At 44.7% G+C, this 22172-nt stretch overlaps 1 protein-coding gene across 3 annotated transcripts in view; it reads left to right on the top strand.

Moving 5' to 3' along the window:
* Positions 1-22172, top strand: part of Slc16a9 (solute carrier family 16 member 9) — a 44143-nt gene that overhangs the window by 6999 nt on the left and 14972 nt on the right. For 2 of the 3 annotated variants that reach the window (XM_021653398.2, XM_060369378.1), the window contains exons 2-3: positions 9187-9419; positions 21508-21651. In XM_021653398.2, coding sequence (XP_021509073.1) covers positions 9224-9419; positions 21508-21651 — 340 coding nt within the window. In that variant the 5' untranslated portion in view covers positions 9187-9223. Of the gene's footprint in view, positions 1-3298; positions 3367-9186; positions 9420-21507; positions 21652-22172 lie in introns of those variants that run through there. The other variant, XM_060369379.1, reaches the window with a different exon arrangement.

Below are 22172 nucleotides of genomic sequence, written 5' to 3'. Positions count from 1 at the left end.
TTCAGAGCAGACGCTGATGAAGAGAAGAGCACGTTTGAGCAAACAAAATGAGAACAGTGTATTCAGAGAAGCCATGGACGTTGTGTGCCTGAGCCAGCCTGGAGAGGACACACAGGGGGCTTTGCTTGACAGTTAAAATCACAGTATATTCTTGCTCTGGGCCCATACACTATAAAGTCAACCCCGACTTGCACTTTAGTGAATATAGCAGAGTGTTTAACTTAAAAAAAAAAAAAATATATATATATATACTGCATTTTAGCATCTATTTGAATCTTGTTTTTAATTGCTGGAGTACTGTGTAATAGTTAAATACATGTGTGCAGAGTGTAACAGTCAAGTCAGGTTAATTTGTCGTCTTATGTCTGTTTCAATTGTCTTGAAACATGTAATGAAATGTTCATAACTATAATTACCCTACAACGCTAAAGAACATTAAGAGGAGTCCCGTTTTAACTGGATTTTGGTAGCCATTTTCTAGCCTGTCTTCCTCTGCTAGCCTCGGGTGGCCTCTGCGCTACTGGGTGCTCCGGTGTGATGGCTTTCCTTAGTTTCTACATACAAATGAGGACATTTAGTATTTGTGTTGGGGGGCCTGGCTTATTTTACTCTACAAGTGTCCATTTCTGTCTGTATTGTTGCAGTTCACAGGTTTTCACTATTTTCATTTTTGTTCAAGACTGAATGTTTACATATGGAAGAACCAGGTAATTATCTAGTCATAATAGACATATTATCTGATAGTATTTTGGTGAAGACATAGATTCAAGAACCCCTCCCTCCTCTCTTGCTTTCCTCCCTTCCTTCTTGTTTTCCTCCCTCCCTGCTTCCCTTCCTTCCTTCCTTCCTTCCTTCCTTCCTTCTTTTCTGTCTGCCTCCCTCCCTCCCTCCCTCTCTTCCTTTCTTTGTTTCTTCTTTTCCTTCTTTCTTTCATCTGACACTCTCTTACTTCCAACACGTAGCCATGGCTGATCTGGAACTTGAACTTGAACCAGGCTGGTCTTGAACTCACAGAGATCTACCTGCCTGTACCACCATTTGAGGTTCTCAGAAGAAGTTATGGTTGCTGTGTCAGAGACATCGCCATACTCTTGATCTCCCTAAACAGTTCAGAGACAATAATCAAGTCAGTAGCTTTGGCTGTGGTCACTATTTCTACAAATAGTCTTTTCCTGTCTCCTTGAAAGTCTGGATGGGCCGTTTGATCAAGATTTTCAGGGTGAGGATAAGTTTTGTTCTGGGCCATGTAAACAACAGGACAGAGCTAAAAGATCAGTCTAGCTTGGTTGCTGTGGGTGGGTGAGTGGGGGTGGGGTGTTCTGTGGCCTGAATACTTGTGTCCTCCCCTCCCCTAGAGGAAGCATGGCTTATCACACTTGTATTCTAGCACACCCAGCAAGGCTGAGACAGGAGGGGCATGCTTTCTAGGGTAGCCTGTGCTTCACAGGAAAACTTGTCTCTAAAAACTGTAATAACCACAAAAACAAAGTATTAGGGGTAGGGACTGGAGGAAGAGATGAGGTCCCAAGAACGAGAAGTCTGTGCGGAACGAAGGAACTGCACTCCTACGCACCCCATACTCCATGTGGGGACTCAGTAAGAAGGCACCATTGACTTGAGTAGAAAGTGACCCTCACACACAGAACAAACAGGCTTTGAACTTGGCCTACTGGTTTTCAGGAACTCTGTGATAAACTACTATTGTTTATTAGCCACACAGTTTATAGTACTTTGTTCCAGCTTCCTGAATGACTAAGACGGGGTGGAGGGCTTAACACTTGCCCTAGTCCCTCTCTCTGTTTGCCCAAAACTTCCTCCTGTCCTCTCATTCCCTTCTGTGTCCTTCCACACTGAGGTAGGCGGGAGACGGTTGGCCAGAACTTGTTCCTTTTTTCCCTCCGGACAGAGACTCACGGTTCCAGGTGCTGACTGGAAGAGGCAGGCAAGCCTCTGGTAGTGAGTGCCGCCTTTGGTGTGTGTAGAGAGCGCCATAGATGAATCCAGTTTGGTGCCTTTGTGGTGTCTCTCAGAGAGTGACTGCATGAACCACCAGGCCCTTGGCTCACTAAGACTTTGAGACCTTGAACTAGAAACTGAAAAAGGAACTAAATCTTAACAGTGGCTCAAGATCCCTTACCCCAAGACATTCTAATCGGAGGTGTTTGAGTTTGCTTTTAGGTTTTTGGATTGTTTTTTTTTTGGGGGGGGGGCATTTCTGGATTTAACCCACAGCCTGACACACGCTGGTCTTATACACCGACAGCCTTATACACACCCTGCCAGGTGTGGTAGCTCCTGCCCTGGAATATTTGCATATACAAAATGAGAGATGTTGGAGATGAGGCCCAAATTTAATTATAAAATTTATTTACGTTTTATGCAGACTTTATACAGATAGTCAAGTGGATAGAGCGCTTGCCTGGCCATGTTCAGTTCTGTCGCATAAATAAACTAGGAGTGGAGGTCCACATCTGTGATCACAACTCTGGGGGTTGAAACAGGAGGATCAGCAGTACAGGGCATCCTCAAACAGCGATTTGGGGAGTCCAGCCTGTACTATACAAGATCCCGTCTTAGAACAAATACTCAAAAACAGCATTGTCAAAGCATGATTTACAATAATAAAACCACAAAATCAAAACATCTGTACAGTGAGGCCAATCGTGGTAGCACATACCTTTGATGCCAGCACGAGGGAGGCAGAGGCAGGTGGATCTCTGTGAGTTTGAGGCCAGCCTGGTCTACAAATTGAGTCCAGGACAGCCAGGGCTATGTTACACAGAGAAACCCTGTCTCAAAAAACAGTGAGTTTAAGCAAATGGGACCCAGTTGGATTGTACACTCATTTAAAAGATATTTTAAATAGCAGTCGTATTAAGCTATATTTCACACACCACACCAGTCACCTATATAAAATGTGCTGTTTGGTGATATTTAGCGTATCACCAGTAGAGCTGTCATCTCCACTACCAGCTGTCAAATGTTTTCACACCAGAGAACTCTCGAAATCATTCAGAGTCACTTCAAATTCCTCCTGCAAGCCTCAATATCCTAGGATAGGAAGCCTGGCCTCCTGTGAATGGCCTTTCTCCCTGGGCTTCTTGCTCTTAGCCTAAGACTTTTACAGGTTCACCTGTTGTTACCTCTTGTCATTGCTAAATAATCCTCCATTGTGTGGCTGTGTCATAGCTGACTTAGCATTCACAAGTGGTGGACCTTGGATCCTTTATCTGTAAATATTCATTAACCATATCACTAATAATATATTGAATATTTTATATATTCTGTCTTTGCTCTATGCCAGGAATTGTTTTCCAGGTTCCCAGTGTCACAGTGCCTACACTGAGGTGGCAGGGGATAAACCAGGTATGTTTGGTGGGGGGAGCGTGGAGTAGAGATGGCAGAATGTCCTCCGGCAGAGTGGGTCTACTCTTTGCTTATGAAACTTGTTACCGACACTCAGACAATTTTTTGTTGTTGTTGTTAGATTTCAAGTGTTTTATGTTATAGTAACAGCTCTGTTGAGATATTTACGTATGATAAAACCGACCCAAGTAATGGGTTCTAAAAACCATTTTTAGTGAATTCACAAATTTGCATTACCTTTGAAAGAGTCTGCTTTTGGGACAGTTCTCAGGCTGTGTGTGTGTGTGGGGGGGGAGGGTGCACAGACTGGTAAACATGTGGAGGTCAGGACAGCGTCATGGAATCAGTGGCGTCGAGTCTTTTCTTCCACCTTTTTTGTGGGTTCTGGGTAGTAGAACTCGGATCTTGAGGTGCTCGTGAAAATTGCCTTTATCCACTGAGCCATCTTTCCAGCCCTGCTTTTTGTACAATTTTGTCACTCAAAGGAAGCCTGTATCCTTCAGGTTTCTTGCCTTCAAACTGCTTTCCAAAGTGGCTTTGCCTTCTGTTTGCACCAGCAAAGGATGAGGGCTCAGTTCTTCAGGTTCTTGCCTTTGCTTTTCAGCTTTCCTTGTACCAAAAGTGGCATTCCTCATGGCTGAAGAACAGCCTCTCAGCCTTTCTTTCCCTTCCCTCCTCTCCCTCTCCTTGCTCCCTCCTTTCTCCCTTCTTTCTTTTACCTTCTACTCTTCCTTCCTCCCCTTCTTCCTGTTCTTTCTCCTTACCACAGGTTTGAACTACCCTGCCTCAATCTCCCCAGTGCCGGCATCACAAGAGCTTGACACCACCATGACAGCTTAAGTTACATTTTTTAGTCACACTTCCCAGGTGGCTAAACTAAACTAAATCAGCCATTTCTTTTTCAAAGTTCTTGAAATCAGTGTGTTAGTACAGGGCTATTTTGATCATGTGAGACACTCGAGCAAAACAAACAAAAAACAAACAAAAAAACCCACAACTGTCTTTGACATCTTTTCATATTTCAAGTGGAAAAAAGCCATCTCTGAATCTTTAGAGAGAAATTAAAAATATTTCTTTAGAAAGAGGCCATTAGGGATGGATTGTGATGGGGATCACTCTGTATTTGGAAAAAAATCAGCGTAGCACATATGAGCGCATTTCAAGAATGCCCTTCTGTCAGAGCTAAATGTTAATCCAAATGTCAAATGGGCATTTCTGTCGGCTTCTCTCCCAGAAAATGAAACCAAAAAAGTTCTGCCAGAGTAAAGAGCTAAGGGAAGAGACTAATGTGGACTGGGGTGTAATGTGAGGCACAGGGAAATAAGGTTTGCCAGGAACGTGGATTTTCCTCAGTGGGGCTCTTCATATTCTGGAGAAACGGCTTGCAGCTCACCCCTTCACAGACCCCAGCTAGGCCTGTAGTAACTGAATCTATGTTGTCTTTTTCAAGGGTGTCCAAGCTAAGAAGCAGTAGAGTGTACAGCCCTAAATGGGATGTCTTCACTAAATCCTTCCCCTTAGTCTTCAGGGAAGACGCTGGAGGAGGAGGGAGAAAAGTGTGAGAGCGAGAGGGGGTGGAGGACACCCAGGAAACAAGGCCTTCTAAACCAACAAGATGCACATATGAACTCACAGAGACTGTGACAGCCCACACAGGGTCTCAGATCCGCACCAGATGGGGGTCCTTGAGCTAAAAGGAAAAGTAGACAAATGCCCCATCCCTAACTTGGAAGCTATCTGCAATTGATAGGCACTTGCAAATGAAAATGTAGTTTTCTTCAAGAGAGTCTTACTGAGGAAATAAACTATGCTTAAAGGTAGGCCCTGTGCCCGATTGTAGATGGCCAACAGAAAACAAATTTAACCTCTTCTTTGGAGGTCATTGTTTCATAATGTAGGGTCAGGGCTTTTTTTTCTGATTTTTTCTTATTTTTTATTTTTATTATATATATATATGCACACACATATATGTATTTCTCTCTCTCTTTTTACCCTATAGGCCCTTTGCACACACACACACACACACACACACATATATATACATATATATATATTATGGCTTCCAGTTTAGTGTATTTATGGGATTCCTGAGTGTGCAAACCAGTGAGTCTATGCATCTGTATCTGTTTATTGTGCCTTTTCTTGGGTTCTTTTCCTTCTGCTTGTTTGTTTTGTCTGATGTGTTAGCTTTTGTTTGATCTTACTATCATTTATTTTAGTATTATCCCTTAGAAGCCCGTAGAAGTTCTGTAAAGAGAGAGATGAACGTGGGTAAGGAGGGGTTAATGGGGAGAACTGGGAGGAGGAGAAGAAGGGGAAACTGTAATCAGAATATATGTTTTTCTTTGAGGAAAAAACTATTTTTCAATAAAAAGGAAAAAAGAAATAGAGTTTAAATTAATATTAATGTACATATAGCCTAGTGTACCCTGTTGTTTGACAGAAATACCCCAGATTTCCCAAGTTTTCAAGTGGCCTCTGAGAATGATGCAATCCTTTAGTAAGAGTTAAAAGAGATTTTAACTTCTCAAAGAACGGACTAGGATATGCAGTGTGTACCTTTTCTTGAAGCATGTTTCCATGCCAATGCACGAGTAAAATTTCTCACCGCTGAAAGTGCTTAGGGGCTCGATGACAAATAATAGTGTCTTCTGGTACCACGTGGGGCTTCTTATGGGGGAGGGGATGAAAACCGCTTACTTAGATAATATGGGGATTTTATTAATGTTAGAGATTTATTTATTTATTTATTTATTTATTTATTTATTTATTTATTTGTGCGTGATAATGAATCTCCATTGTCGACTGGATTTAGTCACCGTGGAAACACAGCTCTGGGTATATGGGTGAGGGTGGTTTGGGGAAAGTCTATCTGAGTCCGTATCCTCAGTATGAACTGCAGCATACCGCAGGGGCTGGGGTAAAAAGGAGAAGGAGCCAAGCGCCAGCGACTGCGCTCAGTCCTGCCGCGGGGCCTCTTCAAGTTGCTTTCTGTCAGTCATCGCGGCACAGCGATGGGGAAGGATCACGTATGCACTGTGCAAGTGTAGAAAGAGTCGTATGTCGGATGTAACCATAAGGTACACGTCCTTACCTGCCAGTGCTGCGATGCGGCTCCTCTTGTTCGCCTCCGTGAGCCCGAGAGCCCCGCCCTCTTCATCTTCACGGTTCCCTCCCTCCTGCTTAGGTTCACGTCGCTCCTCAAGCCTACGCCACCCTTTCCCAAACTCCACTTTCTCTGAAGTCAGTCAGGTTTCGTAAGGCGGCTCCTGCTCCTGCTCCTGCTCCTGCTACTTTCACTTCCCTCCAACCTTTGAACCTTGAAGGTCCCTCCACCTCAGCAGGCATGGCAAGAGATCACCTCGCAGTGATTCGTGGGAAATCACTATCCAGCATTTTTCGCCACCGCCCGTCTCACTGACAGGTGGGATCACTGGTGTAAACTGGGAGATGGCGATGGATTGGCGATCAGGTGTTCTTCAACACCATGAAAACTCTATCAAGTCTATCAAGACTATCAAGTCACGATTGAAAGCCTAGCAGGCACTTCCTTTTTCAATGATTTGTTGTCCTAAACACTTAACCGTATCCTTGCCCTGTCTTTTGGAATATCACTCCTAGCAAGGTGGAACAAGGATTGTCACTGAAGAAAGGGATTTCTTAGGTTTATGAGGGACAATAGTGTTTACCCCAGCCTTCCAGAAAATCCACCTTTCTCCGCTGGTTCTGCCTCTACCTGTCAGCCTGCACTTTCCCAAAGCATTATAATTTGGGGATTTAAATGAGGCTGGCCCTCAGTTGGCGTTTGTCATTTCAGAGTCTGTCCATCCTGTTAAGTGTTTGGTTGCTCCTGCCGTACAGCGTCTAGTTTGGGGAATTAAGACTGTGTTTTAAGTGGGGCTCTGAGCAGAAATCGTCACTACAAGTCCTTAGAGAGGCTGCAGAGATAGTCGGGAAAATAATGTGTCTGCCAGAGAAGCACAAGGACCTGAATTTGATCCCGGCACCCACATAAGGAAGCCAGGCTTGGTGGCACATACTTGTAATACTAGTGCCAAGGTGGGGGTGGGAGGAGACTGTTGAATCCACGGGGCTCCCGAGCCAGCCAGCTTAGCCTAAGTGGTAAGTACCAGGTCAGTGGGCAACCGTATCTCAAAAAATAAATTGGGGACTGGCAAGATGGCTCGGCAGGTAAGGATGCTTGTTGCCAAGCCCGATGGCCTGAGTTCAATCCCCACAACACACTTTGGAAGAAAGAACTGGCTTCCACAGGTTGTCCCTCTCCCTCTCATGTTCACATATGTGCTGTCGTCGTGCATGCACACAGAAATACAAATGAAAAGAAAAGCAAGACAAAGAAGAAGAAGAAGAAAAAAGAGAAGGAGGAGGAGGAAACCATGGATGTAAAAAAGATGGAACATCTAAGCTTTTTTTCAATTTCGAACCATTGCTTTTTTTTTTTTTTTTGCCTAGTCAGCAAATAAATTAGTGCACAAGTAAGCAGATAGCCACATGGTGAGCAGCTGTGGACTGTTTTTTGTTTTTGTTTTTTTTTTTTAATAGAATTATATGAAACCTCAAGGGATATTAAACACATGAAACAATGGTATGCACAAATGCTGATTTTTTTTTTTGTAAAAACAAAAACCCAAAAATGTTAGAATGCTCGCTCAGTTTGCGTACTTATAGGTGAGGTAGCCCTGGGAGGGTGCTCAGGCTGCCAGAAGTCGGGATGTGCTACCAGGTCCCCTCCAAATTCGAGAAGTCAAGGCATCCTTCCTGCAGCTGCTGGAGTCACAGTTGGGAAAAGGCCCTTGGGGACAAGAGTGCCTCGTCCAAGGTCACTACAACCTCCTACTGTCATCAGGAGTGGGCAGTGCTGATGGTGTGAGGGTCAGCCCCAAGGCTGGACTGAGAACACTTCCCAGGTTTCCAAGCCCCTTCCATTTAAAGTATTCTGTTTTATTTATTTATGATGGTTGTAGGCATGCTCACAGCCATGGGCTGTGAAAGTCAAACCTCATCACCTAGAATGTGGGTTCCAGGGAGACAGAATTCAGGGAGATGGCTTAGCAGGTTAGGGTACCTGTCTCCAAGCCTGATGACCTGATTCAAGACTTTTCCTTTAACCTCTTTCTCTCTGCTTTGTTCCCCTCCATAGGTTCTGACCCAAGAACACTTCTATTGAGTCTCTTTCTTATTAGCCTTCCATTTCTGGGGGAGGGGACAGTGTCTCAGAAAAACAAACAACAACAACAACCAGCTAGAAGGCTAAAATCAGCTTTCTTATGGTTTCTTATGATTGGGAAAAGAAGAGAGCCGGGTGAAGGAGGTCAAGGTTGGGAAGGACATTTCATGGTCTGCCTTTTCATAATTAAAAGAAGTGTACCAGTGGTTGGATGACTCATGCAAATTACAAATGAAAATGTAAACTTGATACGGCTATCATATTTTAGAATTATCCATGTATGTGTTTAGAGAATCTTTTTGTTAAGTTGGGAAAAGAGATTTAATTTATATTAAAGTTTTATTTTACTTTTAATTATTTGTGTGTGAATGCGGAGTGTGTGTGTATTAGACATGTGAGTGCAGTGCCTGAAGAGTCCAGAAGAGGGCAGTAGAGCTCATAAAAGTTGTAAAAGTTGCTAGCAGTTGTGAGCCACCCAACATGGCTTCTAGGAACCAAGGTCAGCTCTTCAACAAGAGCAGTCAGTGCTCTCAACTGCTGGGCCATTTCTCCATCTCAGGAAGAGTTATTTTAATCCCAAACCCTGTGTCCATCACACTCTAAATGTTCTTTTCTCTTTTCTTGTTTTGCAGTACCTAGAAAGAAAGTCTGCATTGATTTCATCTCACGATGGAATTTCAGAAGTCACCCGATGGAGGGTGGGGCTGGGTGATTGTGGCTGTCTCCTTCTTCACTCAGTTCCTCTGTTATGGATCCCCATTAGCTGTTGGGGTCCTGTACGTAGAATGGTTGGATGCCTTCGGTGAAGGAAAAGGAAAAACAGCCTGGGTGGGATCACTGGCAAGTGGAGTCGGCTTGCTTGCAAGTAAGTGGATATATTCGTTCATCGTCTTACTCTTTAATCATTTAATTATGTTGGCTGTATCATTAACATTGCATGGGGTATGGAAGGCTTTTACACAGCTTAAGCCTAATGTGTGTTTTCCTGCTTGTCGCTGAGATTTAGCATTTTTCTTCACTGTGATGAATCTGTGTGAAACTACAGGAATTCCACGTTCCCTACAGTTCACCTCATCATCAGTGTCCTTGCTAAAGTGATGGGCAGCATGCTAAATGTTGGAAGTGAGATGACAAGGGGCAGGAGAGCTGGCTCCACAGTTAGGAGGGTGTGCTGCTCTTGCGGTAGACCACAGCACCCACATCCACACTCCCACAACCACCCGCTCAAGGGGATTGGACGCCCTCTTCCTGCCTCTGTGGTACCCGTCACAGAGCCAGCCAGCCTAGCTTAGCTTGGATAAGCTCAGGGTCCATTAGAGACAAGGGAGACTTAACATCAGGAGAACAAGAACAGTAGTGTTGTCTTCTAACCATGCGTGCGCACTCACACCGCCTACCATCTAACAAGGAACACACATATTCCCATGGGTATACCATGGACATCACAATTCAGGGAATGTATGTGGCACGCTGGGATTTCCACAGTATGCTGGCGATCTCCATGACGTTCAAGCTCTGACTCCCTCTCAGATTCAGTACTAGGATCAGCTCACGTGACCGCCACAGCAACCACCTCAGAAGAATATCACGCAGCAAGGGCAGTCGTATCTCACGTGGCGGTGTTCTTTCAGCTTTCCACAAGGCCGTGTGAAGATGTAGCTTGATAAACGGTTGTCTGCTGGGTAGTAGTAGTAGCAGTTTCTGTGCTTCAAGGAAACAGGAAAGGATTTTTGTTATCCTTTTGACTATGACTGTTGCACACAACTGGCGTCCCTGGAGTCGCAGTTTGAGTTCTGCCTTAACAGTGACTATCGCTCTAGCTTACCTAGTGTCAAATGGGCTAAGACAGGCAGACGTGGAATGAGTAGGTAACCCCGGAGTCTTCCGGTGTGCTAGGACGGGCGTAGGATAGGTACCCTTGAGTTTCTTCCTGTGTACCAAGACAGGTGTAGATGGGATGGATACCCACGGAGTCAGGCATCGGCGGGATGGTACCTGTGGAGTCCTCCTGTGTGCTATGAACTTAAACCCAGGAACAAAAACCCATCTCCATCCTGTGGAGAAACTAGGGACAATGAGTATGATGATTCATAAGGTGTTTTTTGAGTTTTAAAATGGATTTATGAAAGTCAGCTTAAAAGAGCCCTACATTAGTCATCCCTTTAAAAAGGTTTGTCTGTTGGCTATGAAGGGGGTTGCTGTGGAAAAAAAAGCAATGGCAGGCAGTTGTTAAATTCAAAACAAGAAACATAGCCATGGGGAAAACCTTGCGGGCAGGCTCCTCAGACCTTCTCAGATAAGATAACTGAGCATGACTCAACAAATGAAGAAATTCCTGATGTTACAGAGTCAAGAGAAACAGGAAATTTGGCCAGGATCTGTTTGAAAGTGTTTTTAAACAGTAAGTATTTCAAGGCTGGAGAGATGGCTCAGTGATTAAGAGTATTTGCTGTTTTTATAGAGGACCTGGGTTTGCTTCCTATCCGTGCTAGGTGGCTCACAACTGCCTGTAACATCTGTTCCAGGACATCCAGTGTCCCTCTGTGCTCTGTGGGCACCCGTACCCACATAGTGTACATACACACATTCAGGCACACACACACATTCAGACACACACACACACACACACACACACGCAATTGTAAAACTAAGATAGGATTGATTGTAAAATTGTCAGAGCACAAGTAGCCAGTAACTGATACATTCATAAAGAGATTTGAACATATGGCTTTCTAGAAAACAGCCTAGTGTGGAAAATTTTACAGTGTTTCCTTGTATTTCATCAATTCTGTCAGCAGACTCTTAAACAGAACTGTAATTATTTGGGCTCTCAGAAAAGGGTCAAGGATAATTGTAATGATATCTCCTTTAGCACCTGGTAGAAGAACAAGGTTTGTCCTGGAGTTGGTTCAGGAGGGAGGAGAGGGTTGAAGTCATCTGGGATGTGGAACGCGGGCATTGGTGCAGAAGCTAAAGTTGGTCTCCCTTAAAAACATATCTGTAGCTCCCCAACATCTCCTTGTCCCTAGGTCATCATCTCTATGTCTCTAGGTCATCATCTCCATGTCCTAGGTCATCATCTCCATGTCCCTGGGTCATCATCTCCATGTCCTTAGGTCAACCTTTCCATGTCCCTAGGTCAACCTTTCCATGTCCCTAGGTCAACCTCTCCATGTCCCTAGGTCAACCATTCCATGTCCCTAGGTCAACATCTCCATGTCCCTAGGTCATCATCTCTATGTCCTAGGTCATCATCACCATGTCTCTAGGTCAACATCTCAATGTCTCTAGGTCAACATCTCCATGTCCTAGGTCATCATTTCCATATCTTAGGTCAACATCTCCATGTCCCTAGGTCAACATCTCCATGTCCCTAGGTCATCATCTCCATGTCCTTAGGTCAGCCACACTTGTCTCAAGGGCCAGGGTCAGTCATCTTCATTTTAATTAAGACTATCTATGTAATTTATAAATCCCAGAGCAATATGAAAATACAAAACCATTGCTTAAGAAAAGAATTATTAAGTATTTCATGACAGTGACAGAAGATCATGACCCTAGAAGCTGCACGGTGTCTACTCAAAGAAGCCAGCCTGGCGTGGAAGAACTAGAGAGATGGACATGAGTGGAATCCAGGGAAAAGGTGGAATTCTAAAGGGCAGTTTAGAGAGTTGTTACCCAAAGACAAAAGAGTTACTGCAACTTAATGTTTCCCCCTGGACCCACAAGATTGCTTTGACACCATTACCCATTCTTGAGCCACTCAGGAGCCCAACTGCCTCATGCCTGAACTTAGTAGTCCTTTAGTTCCTTCTCTGACGTTGGGCTTGCCCTCCCAAGTCTCTTAAGACGTTTAGGAATTCCACGAATTCCAGATGTGCTTTGGATGTAGCATTGTGGTGGTCTCTGTCAATGTTCACATCTTGATAGAACAAGACAGAGAAGGAAGATGCACAACAGGCTGGTCTTTGGAAAAGTTAAGTATTGACTCTATTTTGGCATTAGCTATCTGATCCAATTTTTATTTTATTTTTTCAAATGTTTGTCTTTCTCAAACATGAAGTCATTTAAAAAATAGTCAGAAGCTATTATGAACTTTGTTTCTGTACAGGCGAATTTTTGGCTAGCAACTATGTTGTCTGTGGGGAACAAACTGCATTTCACAGTGCATCCAGGAAATACTGAGCGTGTTGAGAAATCGCTTTGGCAGAGTGAACTCATTTTCTCACGCATCTCTCTAATCTCCTTTGATATTCTCCAGAACACCAACAACATTATCTCATTAATCTCCAAGTATAAATCGGCAGGCACATCTTCTGATGTCATAAATATAAGGGATTATTAAAGTAACAGTGAATGTATTCTAAACGAGGCAGCTCCAAATTGCTGGCTTTTCAGATCAATGAAATTTTCACTTTCTTCAGGCAAAAACAAAACTAAACTAAAATAGATGGAATTTGAAACATTAAGAAAATTAAGAAGAGAACCAGTACTCCAAGGAGCTTAGGATAACAAGGGTTGAAATCAAGTCCTGGTTCATCCACGTTTTAGTCAGGTGACCCTTGGCAGGCCATTCACCTTCTCTAGGCCTTACAATAGCTACTCCGATGAGGAGGCATTTGAACTTTCAGCTCACAGCTTTTGAGGATGAGAAAAAAAAAAAAGGGAGAAGAGCTGAGAGCCAAGGAGGAACTTGGGAAAAAGAAATCCTGGAAGAGCAAATACTTCTGGAAGTGTGTGCATGTGTGTATGTGTGCCTATGTGTGTGAGAGAGCGCATGTGTACTTGTGAGGGGGTGTGTACCTGTGTGTGTTTACTTGTGCGTTTCTCTCTGTGTGTGTGTAGGTGGTACTCACTGTGGAGCAACACTAACCATCCACCTGCTTGATGCCTTTGTTTTGGGAAAATCAGCCGGCTTATCTATTGCTGGTAGAGAAGGCTGGGAGGTCTCAGGTACAGAGAAAGCAATTAGAGACTTCATGTTTTGAGAAAAAAAACAATTCAGAGTAAGGAACTGGGAGATTACATACAAGTGTGTGTATTTTATGTATATTTATATATGTATATAATTTTTTGGAGACAGGGTCTCACTATGTAGCTCTGGCTGTACTGGAACTCACTTTGTCAGCCAGGCTGGCCTCGAACTCACAGAGATCTGCCTGCCTCTGCCTCCAGAGTGTTGAGATTAGAATAGTGTGTACAGAATAGAAGTACACACTCAAGAGGCAGGGTGAGGCCTCTCTGAGAGTCCTGCTTTATAGTCTTCTCTTGGGTATTGTACCAAATTTGGGGGATGAGGTATGATGGGCTGGTTTTGACTAGGAAGATTCCACAAGGAGCACAATGTGACATTTGTCATACTGTGGTACAAGTTAGAAGGTCAGACAAGGAGCCTGCAGTTGCAGCTGGCTGTCAACCCAAAGCCCAATGTAGTGATGGAGACTGTTATCTCCACACTGTTCATTAAGTTTCTAGATGTTTTAACTCCTCTTCATTCTCTCTTTTTTTCTTTGTTTTTTTTGTGACAGGGTTTCTCTGTGTAGCCCTGACTATCATGGACTCACTTTTGTAGACCAGGCTGGCCTCGAACTCCCAGAGATCTGCCTGCCTCTGCCTTCTATGTGCCACCATACCCGGCTTAACTCCTCTTGTTTGTGCCACACCTGCTACCTGTGGCCAATAAATTTGTCTCCTGTGAAGTCTCACAAGTGAGTTGAGATTGGGAACCACCACTTCTATAGACTCTTCCTGTTTAGACTTTATTTAATTTATTATTGTTGGTTGGTTTTGTTTTTAGATAAGTTCTTTCCGTGTAGTCCTGCCTGTCCTGGAACTTAATATGTAGACCAGGCTGACTTCTAATTCACAGAGATCTTTGACTGCCGCAGCCTCTGGCATGTACCACCATGCCCAAGACTTTAATTTTGCACTTTTGTACTAACCATGATGTGTCATTTGCTTGAGGCCTTTTTCCTTCTGAGACAGACTCACCGTAAACTCCTGCTTTGCTTATACCGTTAGATCATGAAAAATAAATGATGTATCCTCTGACTCTGGTTCTGGTGTGGCTCCTGTGGTGAAAATCTTACCGAAATAAATAGGCATCTTTGTGCTGTTTTCGGTAAAGATGAATTAATACATGACATATATGTATACATGCATACATCTTTTTGTTAAAATATGGACTGCATAAATATTCATAAATAGTTTTATTTTTTGAGACAGTGTCTCGTCTCTCAAACTATTTCTTCAACTTGTCTGAATTAATAGTCCACAATACGCTCCTGATGACTCCTGCTGGCCAGCGGGGGTCCTTCCTTTTTGGGTTGAGCGATGCTAATGAACTCAGTGCGGTGATGCAGACATGGTGTCCCTCTTCTCTGTGCTGGTGATGCTGTGAACAGCTACAGCAGAATCATAGATGAACATGTCTGTGTATAATGACCCACATGCCTGCTGGCCTGATGACACGTCAGTTGCACCACCATGGCCCAGCATTTGGTGTCCTTCACTTTGTACATGACCTAAGTAAGGGGGTTACATGTGATGTGGTGGGTAAGCTCACAGGTATGGCTTATCTGATAGGATCTTGACCCAGCTTCCTGTTCCCAAGTCGATTGGGCTCCATCATGGGTATTTTTTTTTGTTTTGTTTTGTTTTTTGGCCTGCGTAAACAAGATGTAGAACCCCGTCTTCCTTGGCATTTGCACTGAAAATGCAACAAATCTGTGTTTTTACAAAGTGGAGTCACTTAGGGTCAAGGCAAAGGGACTATATGGTGTGGGGTAATGTAGAGCAGGACACAGCCTATCCCCGTGGGGATGCCAAGGGAGTTTACAAAATACATGCTTACTATAAGGCTAGTCAAGGAATAGCCAGAAAGAGAAAAGTCAGACCTCTTAAATACCAAGGTCACTAGCAGGAGTGGGGCCATCTCTGGGCTTTCTTGACTAAGGATAAAATTAACCTAGGCAAGGCTCAAAAAACGTATTTATTTGGAGGCTAAAAGGGATTTGTGATCCAGCCTTAAAGATGTGCTCTGGAGTTTTTTCTAGGATGCAGCCTCTTTTGTAGCAAAGGGCTTGGGGGTCAGGAGTTCTGATTGGTGCTGAGGGCAGTTAGGCAGTTAGGGAAAGTGTGGGTCCTTTGTGGGGAGGAGTCCCTTGTAACTGAAGGTCAGCTGAGCTTAGTGGGGCTTCAAAGGTCCATTTGTATCTAAGGTGGGTGTGTCTGGGCCTTGTTCAAGTTAAGCTGTGCATGGCTGTTACCTGCAGTGTTAATCCCTTTTAACTCTGTTTTCAGTGTCCACCAGAGCTGCTGCTGCTGCTGTGTGTGCGTGCGTGCGCACGCGTGTGCGCGCGCATTATTGTGTGTCTGAGTGCATGTGGAGGTGAGAGACCAACCTTAAATCCTTCCTGGTGTGTTACACTTTCAGCTCTCAGATTCTTCTAGGCCAAGGAGTCCCTGAGGAAGATCCCAGGAAACTTCCTGCTCCCCGCCATCTCCCATCACTGGGGTCACAGCATAGACCATCAAACCCTTCTCTCTAGGAGGTTCTGGAGAGGAGCTCAGGGCTTCATGTAAAGCAAGTACTTTACCAACGGACTAATCTCTTCAGTCCTCACTCTCATTTTACTTTTTCTTGACTAGGTTTACTGCGATAGTCTGAAGTGAGCTGCCAGGAGAATGGATTGTGTTGTGGGTAGCCAGGCAGGGAGCCAGCAGGGCGTGCAGAGTCCTTGCAGGCTAAGACCTGGTGTCTGCACTGTTCAGGGCATGTTCTGGTGAGATGGATTCGCATGCAGAAGAGGGCTTATGCTGGGAAAGGAGATGGTTAGCTTCTGGGTCAATTTTATGACATTCTCTGGTTACTCAAGTCCTGAAGTTGGCATTTCTGGGAAGGTTTTTTGTTTTTGTTTTAAAGAAGTAAGTATGCAGTCAGCTCTCAGAGAAAGAGTCTAACCTAGATAATCTGGGTGGACTCTAGAAAAGAATGGGACTTGCCCAGAAAAAGCAGTTCTGCTTGCAGCCTGCAGCTTTAGCTTGTGCCTGAGAGTCCCGGCTTGCCCCTCCTGGTGGCTTGCCCTACCTGTCTTAGACTTGTCTATCTAGGCAAGTATTGCCTGGCTCTTAGCCCACGGATCCCTTGCAATAAATCTCTCAGTATGTGATTCCTGTTGGTTTTTGTTTCTGTGCTTGATCCAGATGCGCGCAGGAGTGGAAGGTCACTAAAGCAGAGGGCTGCCATGGCCTTGCCGCTTTCTGAGGTGTGCTTACGCAAACCCCGGTCCACAGGCCCCTCTCCAAGTTCAAGGAGGAGAATGACGCCATCCTCACTGCTGAAACAATGGGGGACTCTTTCATCCTTTAGTTTGAGGCTCAAGGAAGATTTAACATCCCCCCTTTCCTCCCGGTTTTGCTTGCTAATTCCTCCAGTCTTCCAGCTGCCGGCCTGAGTCAGTAGGAGACAAGTAAGTGGCTGTGGGCAGGACGCCTGGCTCAAAGTCTTGTGAGCCCTGGCAGGGCTGCCTCTGAGGATTAGCCCTGAGCTACAAAGCGCCCTTAACTCCTTCAGGGACTGACTTCCATCCTTCTGTAGGAGTCTATGGCATAGGCCAGTCCCCCTGTACTAGGCCTTTCTGGGCTGGTGACTAAGTGGGTTTCTGTTACTCTTTTTCTCCCCATTTTGTGCAAGTATCTACAAACCAACCAGGCAACAAAGTTAGTCAATACTTAAGTGATCAAAAAAAGTTATCTTTCTTAGGGTGAATTTGAGATGTGTGATGTCAGCTGGAGGGAGGAGGGAGAAGTGGACTCCTTACCACTGAGAAAGACTTAAGGCACTCACGTGTCCAGGATCATCCTGTTAGGAAATCCTTGTTGCATACCAGGTCCACACCTGTTTGCCTCTGTTTTATTTCTCACTGGATGTGGGCTAACTTACGGCTTTGGATTCTTGGGTCCTCAAAAACATTTTAGGGGAGAGAAATGTAATGATTATCCCCCCCAAAAAAAAGGCATAATTTTTTTAAAAAGCATATTATGGGTTTTTTTGTTTGTTTGTTTGCTTGCTTGCTTGTTTTGGGCTTTGGTTTTTTTGAGATAGAGTCTTATTATGTGGCTGGCCTGGAACTTGTTATATAGCCCAGGCTGGCCTCAAACTCCTAGTGATCTCCCTGCCCCTGCTCCAGAGCACTAGAATTAAAGGTATGCACCACTTTGCCCTCCTTATCTTCTAGATTTGAATTTGAAATGCACAAGCTCATGTCTTAGGGGATTGGTTTCCAGTCAGTGGGTCTATTTTGGGGTACATGTGCAGACTTGAAGGGGGGTCTAGGTGGGAAAATCAAGTCACTGGAGCCCTTCCTTAAAAGGGTATCTTATCCTTGCATGGACTCCTTCCTTCCTTCTCTCCCTCCTTCCCCCTTTCTGTTTCTCCTTTCCAGCTGTTGTGAGGTGATCAGCTTGGCTCACCCTTGCTCTCTGCCGTGATGCCGTGTCTTACCTCAGGCACAGAACTGGTAGAGCCAGCCAACCACGGACTGAAACCTGTTAGAACATGGCCTACCCTAAAAGACAGTGATTATTAAAAAAAAAAAAAAAAAAAGCCTAATTCCCATGGCTTGAAGACACCAGGCCTGTGCCTTCTTGAGCTCTCCCTGAAGCTGTGTGTGCCATGGTCTAACAGCAGCCCCTTATCCAGTACCTGGCACCTCCATGTTCTTTGTCGCATAAGCTATACTGAACTAAATCATGTGACATAAAACTTCCCCTGCCATCCCTAAGAGGCCATAAAAAGTCAGATTTCGTTTTTGTTGAAGAGGATTCATCCTGGACTCCATAGGGGGATTTGCTTGGTAGCTACTTTGGAGGTTGCTTTCTGAAGAGGCTTCTGGGGCCTCCCCTGTCATCACTTACTTTCTCTCTCTGTGTCTCTTTCTCCCTTTCTCTGTCTCTTTATCTTTCTCCTCATTTTCAGTCATAGTGAAACTCCTCTCCAGGTTTTAAAGGGAAGCTTCTCCATCCCTTTTAGGACCTGTCCCATTCAGATCTCCATTTATCTCAGTGGTCCTCAACCTTCCTAATGCTGAGACCCTTTAATACAAGTTCCTCATGTTGTGGTGACCCCCGACCATAAAAATTATTTCCACTGCTACTTTATAACTGTAATTTTGCTACTTTTATGAGTAGTAATGTAAAGATCTGTGTTTTCCAGTCTAATACTCCCCTTACACTTAATCATGGCCTTGAGGCCCTCCATGCAAATAACAATGAGGAACTATGTATCAGCCTCCTTTTCTTCTTTCATCATTATGACACAACCTCTGGAACCATGAGCATCTTTCCTTCCTATGTGTTTCTTGGGTGTTTGTGGCAGGGACAGAACATCAACGCTTTTGGAAATAATCATGACCTGTTTGCTCCATCTGGAATGCTTTTCTGTCCTTTTTGTGGCTGTGACAATATGTCCCTGACCACTCAGGGCTCAGGTGCTTGGTCCAGGGTGACCTTCCTCCTCTGAAATCCCCACACACCCTGTAACCAGCCTTTTTTTTGGGGGGGGGATGGAAATATTATTAAGAGATACTCCCATCCTTTTCTTTGGCAACCAGGCTGTTGTGACAATGGATTCTAAGAAGTGAGAATTTCCCCAGGAACCTCCTACAGAGAGTAGAAAGGGCCCAACCTGGAGAATCCAGAAGAGGCGGGGGGGGGGGGGGGGGGGGGGGAAGTATCTCCAGAGAAAAATTTACATCCTGTCAGGTGGCCTTACAGGAAAGACTCGGAGGTTTTAGCTAAAACCGTGGTGGGCAGAGGTCACTGCTTTATGCAATTCTTGCTTTCTATTTTAAACTCCACCCCACCCCCACCACCTCATGTCAGGACCCCAGTCCCAGGGAGTTTGAGAGGATCATAGATCTTTTTGTTTTTCTTCCCGCAGTGGTCACACTAATTACCCCTCTCCCCTTTTGACTTTCACTGCTAATTTGGCTCTTTTAAATGGCTTATTTAGGACAGGTGGCCAGAACAGGCTCCCTGGGGCTCTAGCCTCTCCTTGTACTGGCTTGCATTTTGAAGCAGTACTCTCTCTGAGGACTATTATTACTTCCTTAACTGGAGAGTGGGCTAGCACTGACAGGTTATTCCATCTCACTTTTTGTGAAGCTGAACAGCCAGCAAAGCTCCCTTTTCATCTTAACCCTTTTCAATGGTTCATATTTTGGACACACTGATTTTGTTCCAAAAAGTCCTTTCTGCTAAGTGAAAGACTCAAGCATCATAAGAAGTCTCCCTTGAGAATGGTCCTGTGAAATCTGGGACTCATTTAGTGTTGGGAACCACGTTTGGTTATTACATTAGAGCCCTTGTTTATTAAGATAGAGGCTTACAACTATGCGTGTGTCCTGTTCTTCAAGGGGTGACTTGACCAAGTCTGGGTACGCTTGGTTGGTTTGTGTATGATCTGTCAAGATCGTTATTCGTCAGTCCCGCTTTTGCATCCCTCACCCTGTTTCCTTGGGGCACTCAGGCACATGAATGGAAGAACATAGATTGAAAGTCCCATTTGGAGGATACAAAGTGAACCAACCATACTCACCAATTATGTTAGCTAGTTTGTTTGTTTATTAATTTATTTATTTTGTCAACTTGGTATAAGTTAGGGTCATCTGGGAAGAGGAACTCCAATTGAGAAAATGGCTTCATCAGCGAGGTCTGTAGGCAACGTTGTGGGGGCATTTTCTTGCTTAATGATTGATATGGTAGGGCCCAGCCCTACCATAGATGGTGCCACCCCTAGGCAGGTGGTTCTGGGTGACTCAAGAAAGCAGGCTGAGCCAGCTATGGGAGCAAGCCAGTAAGCAGCACTTCCCTATGACCTCTGCTTCAGTTCCTGCCTCCAGGTTCCTGCTGTGAGCTCCTGCCTAGACTTCCCTTCCTTCTGGACTGCGAGCTTTGAAGCTCTTTGTCCTGCCATGGACTGGAAACGGCATCTTCTTGGAATTTCTTTTAGCTTCCACAGGAAATGAACTTATTGGGCCGAAAACCCCAACACCCTTTATTTCTAAGCTGCTTGGTGCTGGTGATTCTGAGCTCTTCCCCTGGCTCAGCGCCTCAGAGACACACTGTCTCAAGACCTATTTCACAGTGGTTTCTTACACTGAATTGATCCAGGCATGCATCATTTCTGCCCATCAGTCAACAATGCACAGAACCCCAGGAGGTGCCAACTGTTTGATTTCAATTTTCAGATGAGGAAACTAAGCCTCAGCAAGCAGAAATAAGTTGCCGGAGGTTTAACAGCTTAGCAAGAAGGAAAGCCAAAACCACGTTGTGGTGGTTTTTTTCCTCCTGGCCCCAGGCTTGCAGAATAATGACTCAGGAGACTCAAAATAATTTTACAAACACCTAGACCATATAGCTAGGCTCTTCTCTGACTAGCTTAAAACTTAACCCATTTATTCTAATCTACATTCTGCCATGTGGCCGGTTACCTGTACTCAGGTACCATATGTCTGCCTTCCTAGGCTGGCTCTAGCCCAGAATCCTTTCTGCCTGTCACATGTTCCACCTCCTAGTTCCTGCCTCAGCTACAGGTCATTAGCTTTTTATTGACAGGTGATGCTTCCATACAGACACAAGAGATTCCTTCTACAAGTTTGATGCCAATACTCACCTTTCTTCGCAGTGAACTCACCATGCTTTAATTTTCTTTCAAAAATGGGAATAACAGCAGCATCTACTTTCCAGGGCTTCAGAAACTAAAGTGGAGTGTGTCTGTTAGGTGGAGCGACTCATGTAAATGTCTAGCATGCAGCAGGTGCTCAGAACTGTAGATCTTGCCTTTCTGTGTTGTATTATGATGCAATCATTTTGAAATGACGATGAACAGGTCATGTGGTTGTAAGGAAGGTGGTCACTGCCACACAAATGAAGGTCTCGATTTCTTTTAGGTCCTGTCTGCAGTGTCTGTGTCTCAACTTTTGGAGCAAGACCCGTCACGATCTTCAGTGGCTTCCTGGTGGCCGGAGGCCTGATGCTCAGCAGTCTTGCCCCCAACATCTGCTTTCTGCTTTTTTCCTATGGCATTGTCGTAGGTAAGGAACCGGGTCCCCACGAGTCTTCTTACTCCAGGTCCACATCACATCACTGATGCCACCTATGATTAAGTCACTCTGGGGAGTGAAAATGCTCACTAATACCTTACTTTCAGTGATCACCTCTCTAAAACTTGTTGCCCAAGGGAATGTCTGCCCAGCCAATCAAAGCGCTGGATGTGTTAACCGCATTAACTTCTTCTTGGTGTTGTTCTTTTGATTTCATGCGTATGCGTGTTTTGCCAGCATGGGTATCTGTGTGCAATGTGTATGCCTGGCACTCATGTAAGTCAGAATAGAGCAAATGACCACTTGGAACTGGAGGTATAGTTATGTGGCTGCTGGGCAATTAACCCGGCTCTTCTGGAAAAGCAGCCAGTGAGAGCTATGGGCCTTATCTCTCCAGCCCAAGAAAGACCATTTTGGCAATCCCGTTATGCCCCCATCAAGGGAGGCATATCAAGGAAGATTTTTCAAGTGCTCATCTCTACATACCACCAGCAAGGAAAAGTGAGGCAGGA

This window comes from Meriones unguiculatus, chromosome 16 (assembly GCF_030254825.1).
Source record: "Meriones unguiculatus strain TT.TT164.6M chromosome 16, Bangor_MerUng_6.1, whole genome shotgun sequence".
NCBI lineage: Eukaryota > Metazoa > Chordata > Mammalia > Rodentia > Muridae > Meriones > Meriones unguiculatus.
This window is presented reverse-complemented; position numbering and strand designations above follow the sequence as displayed.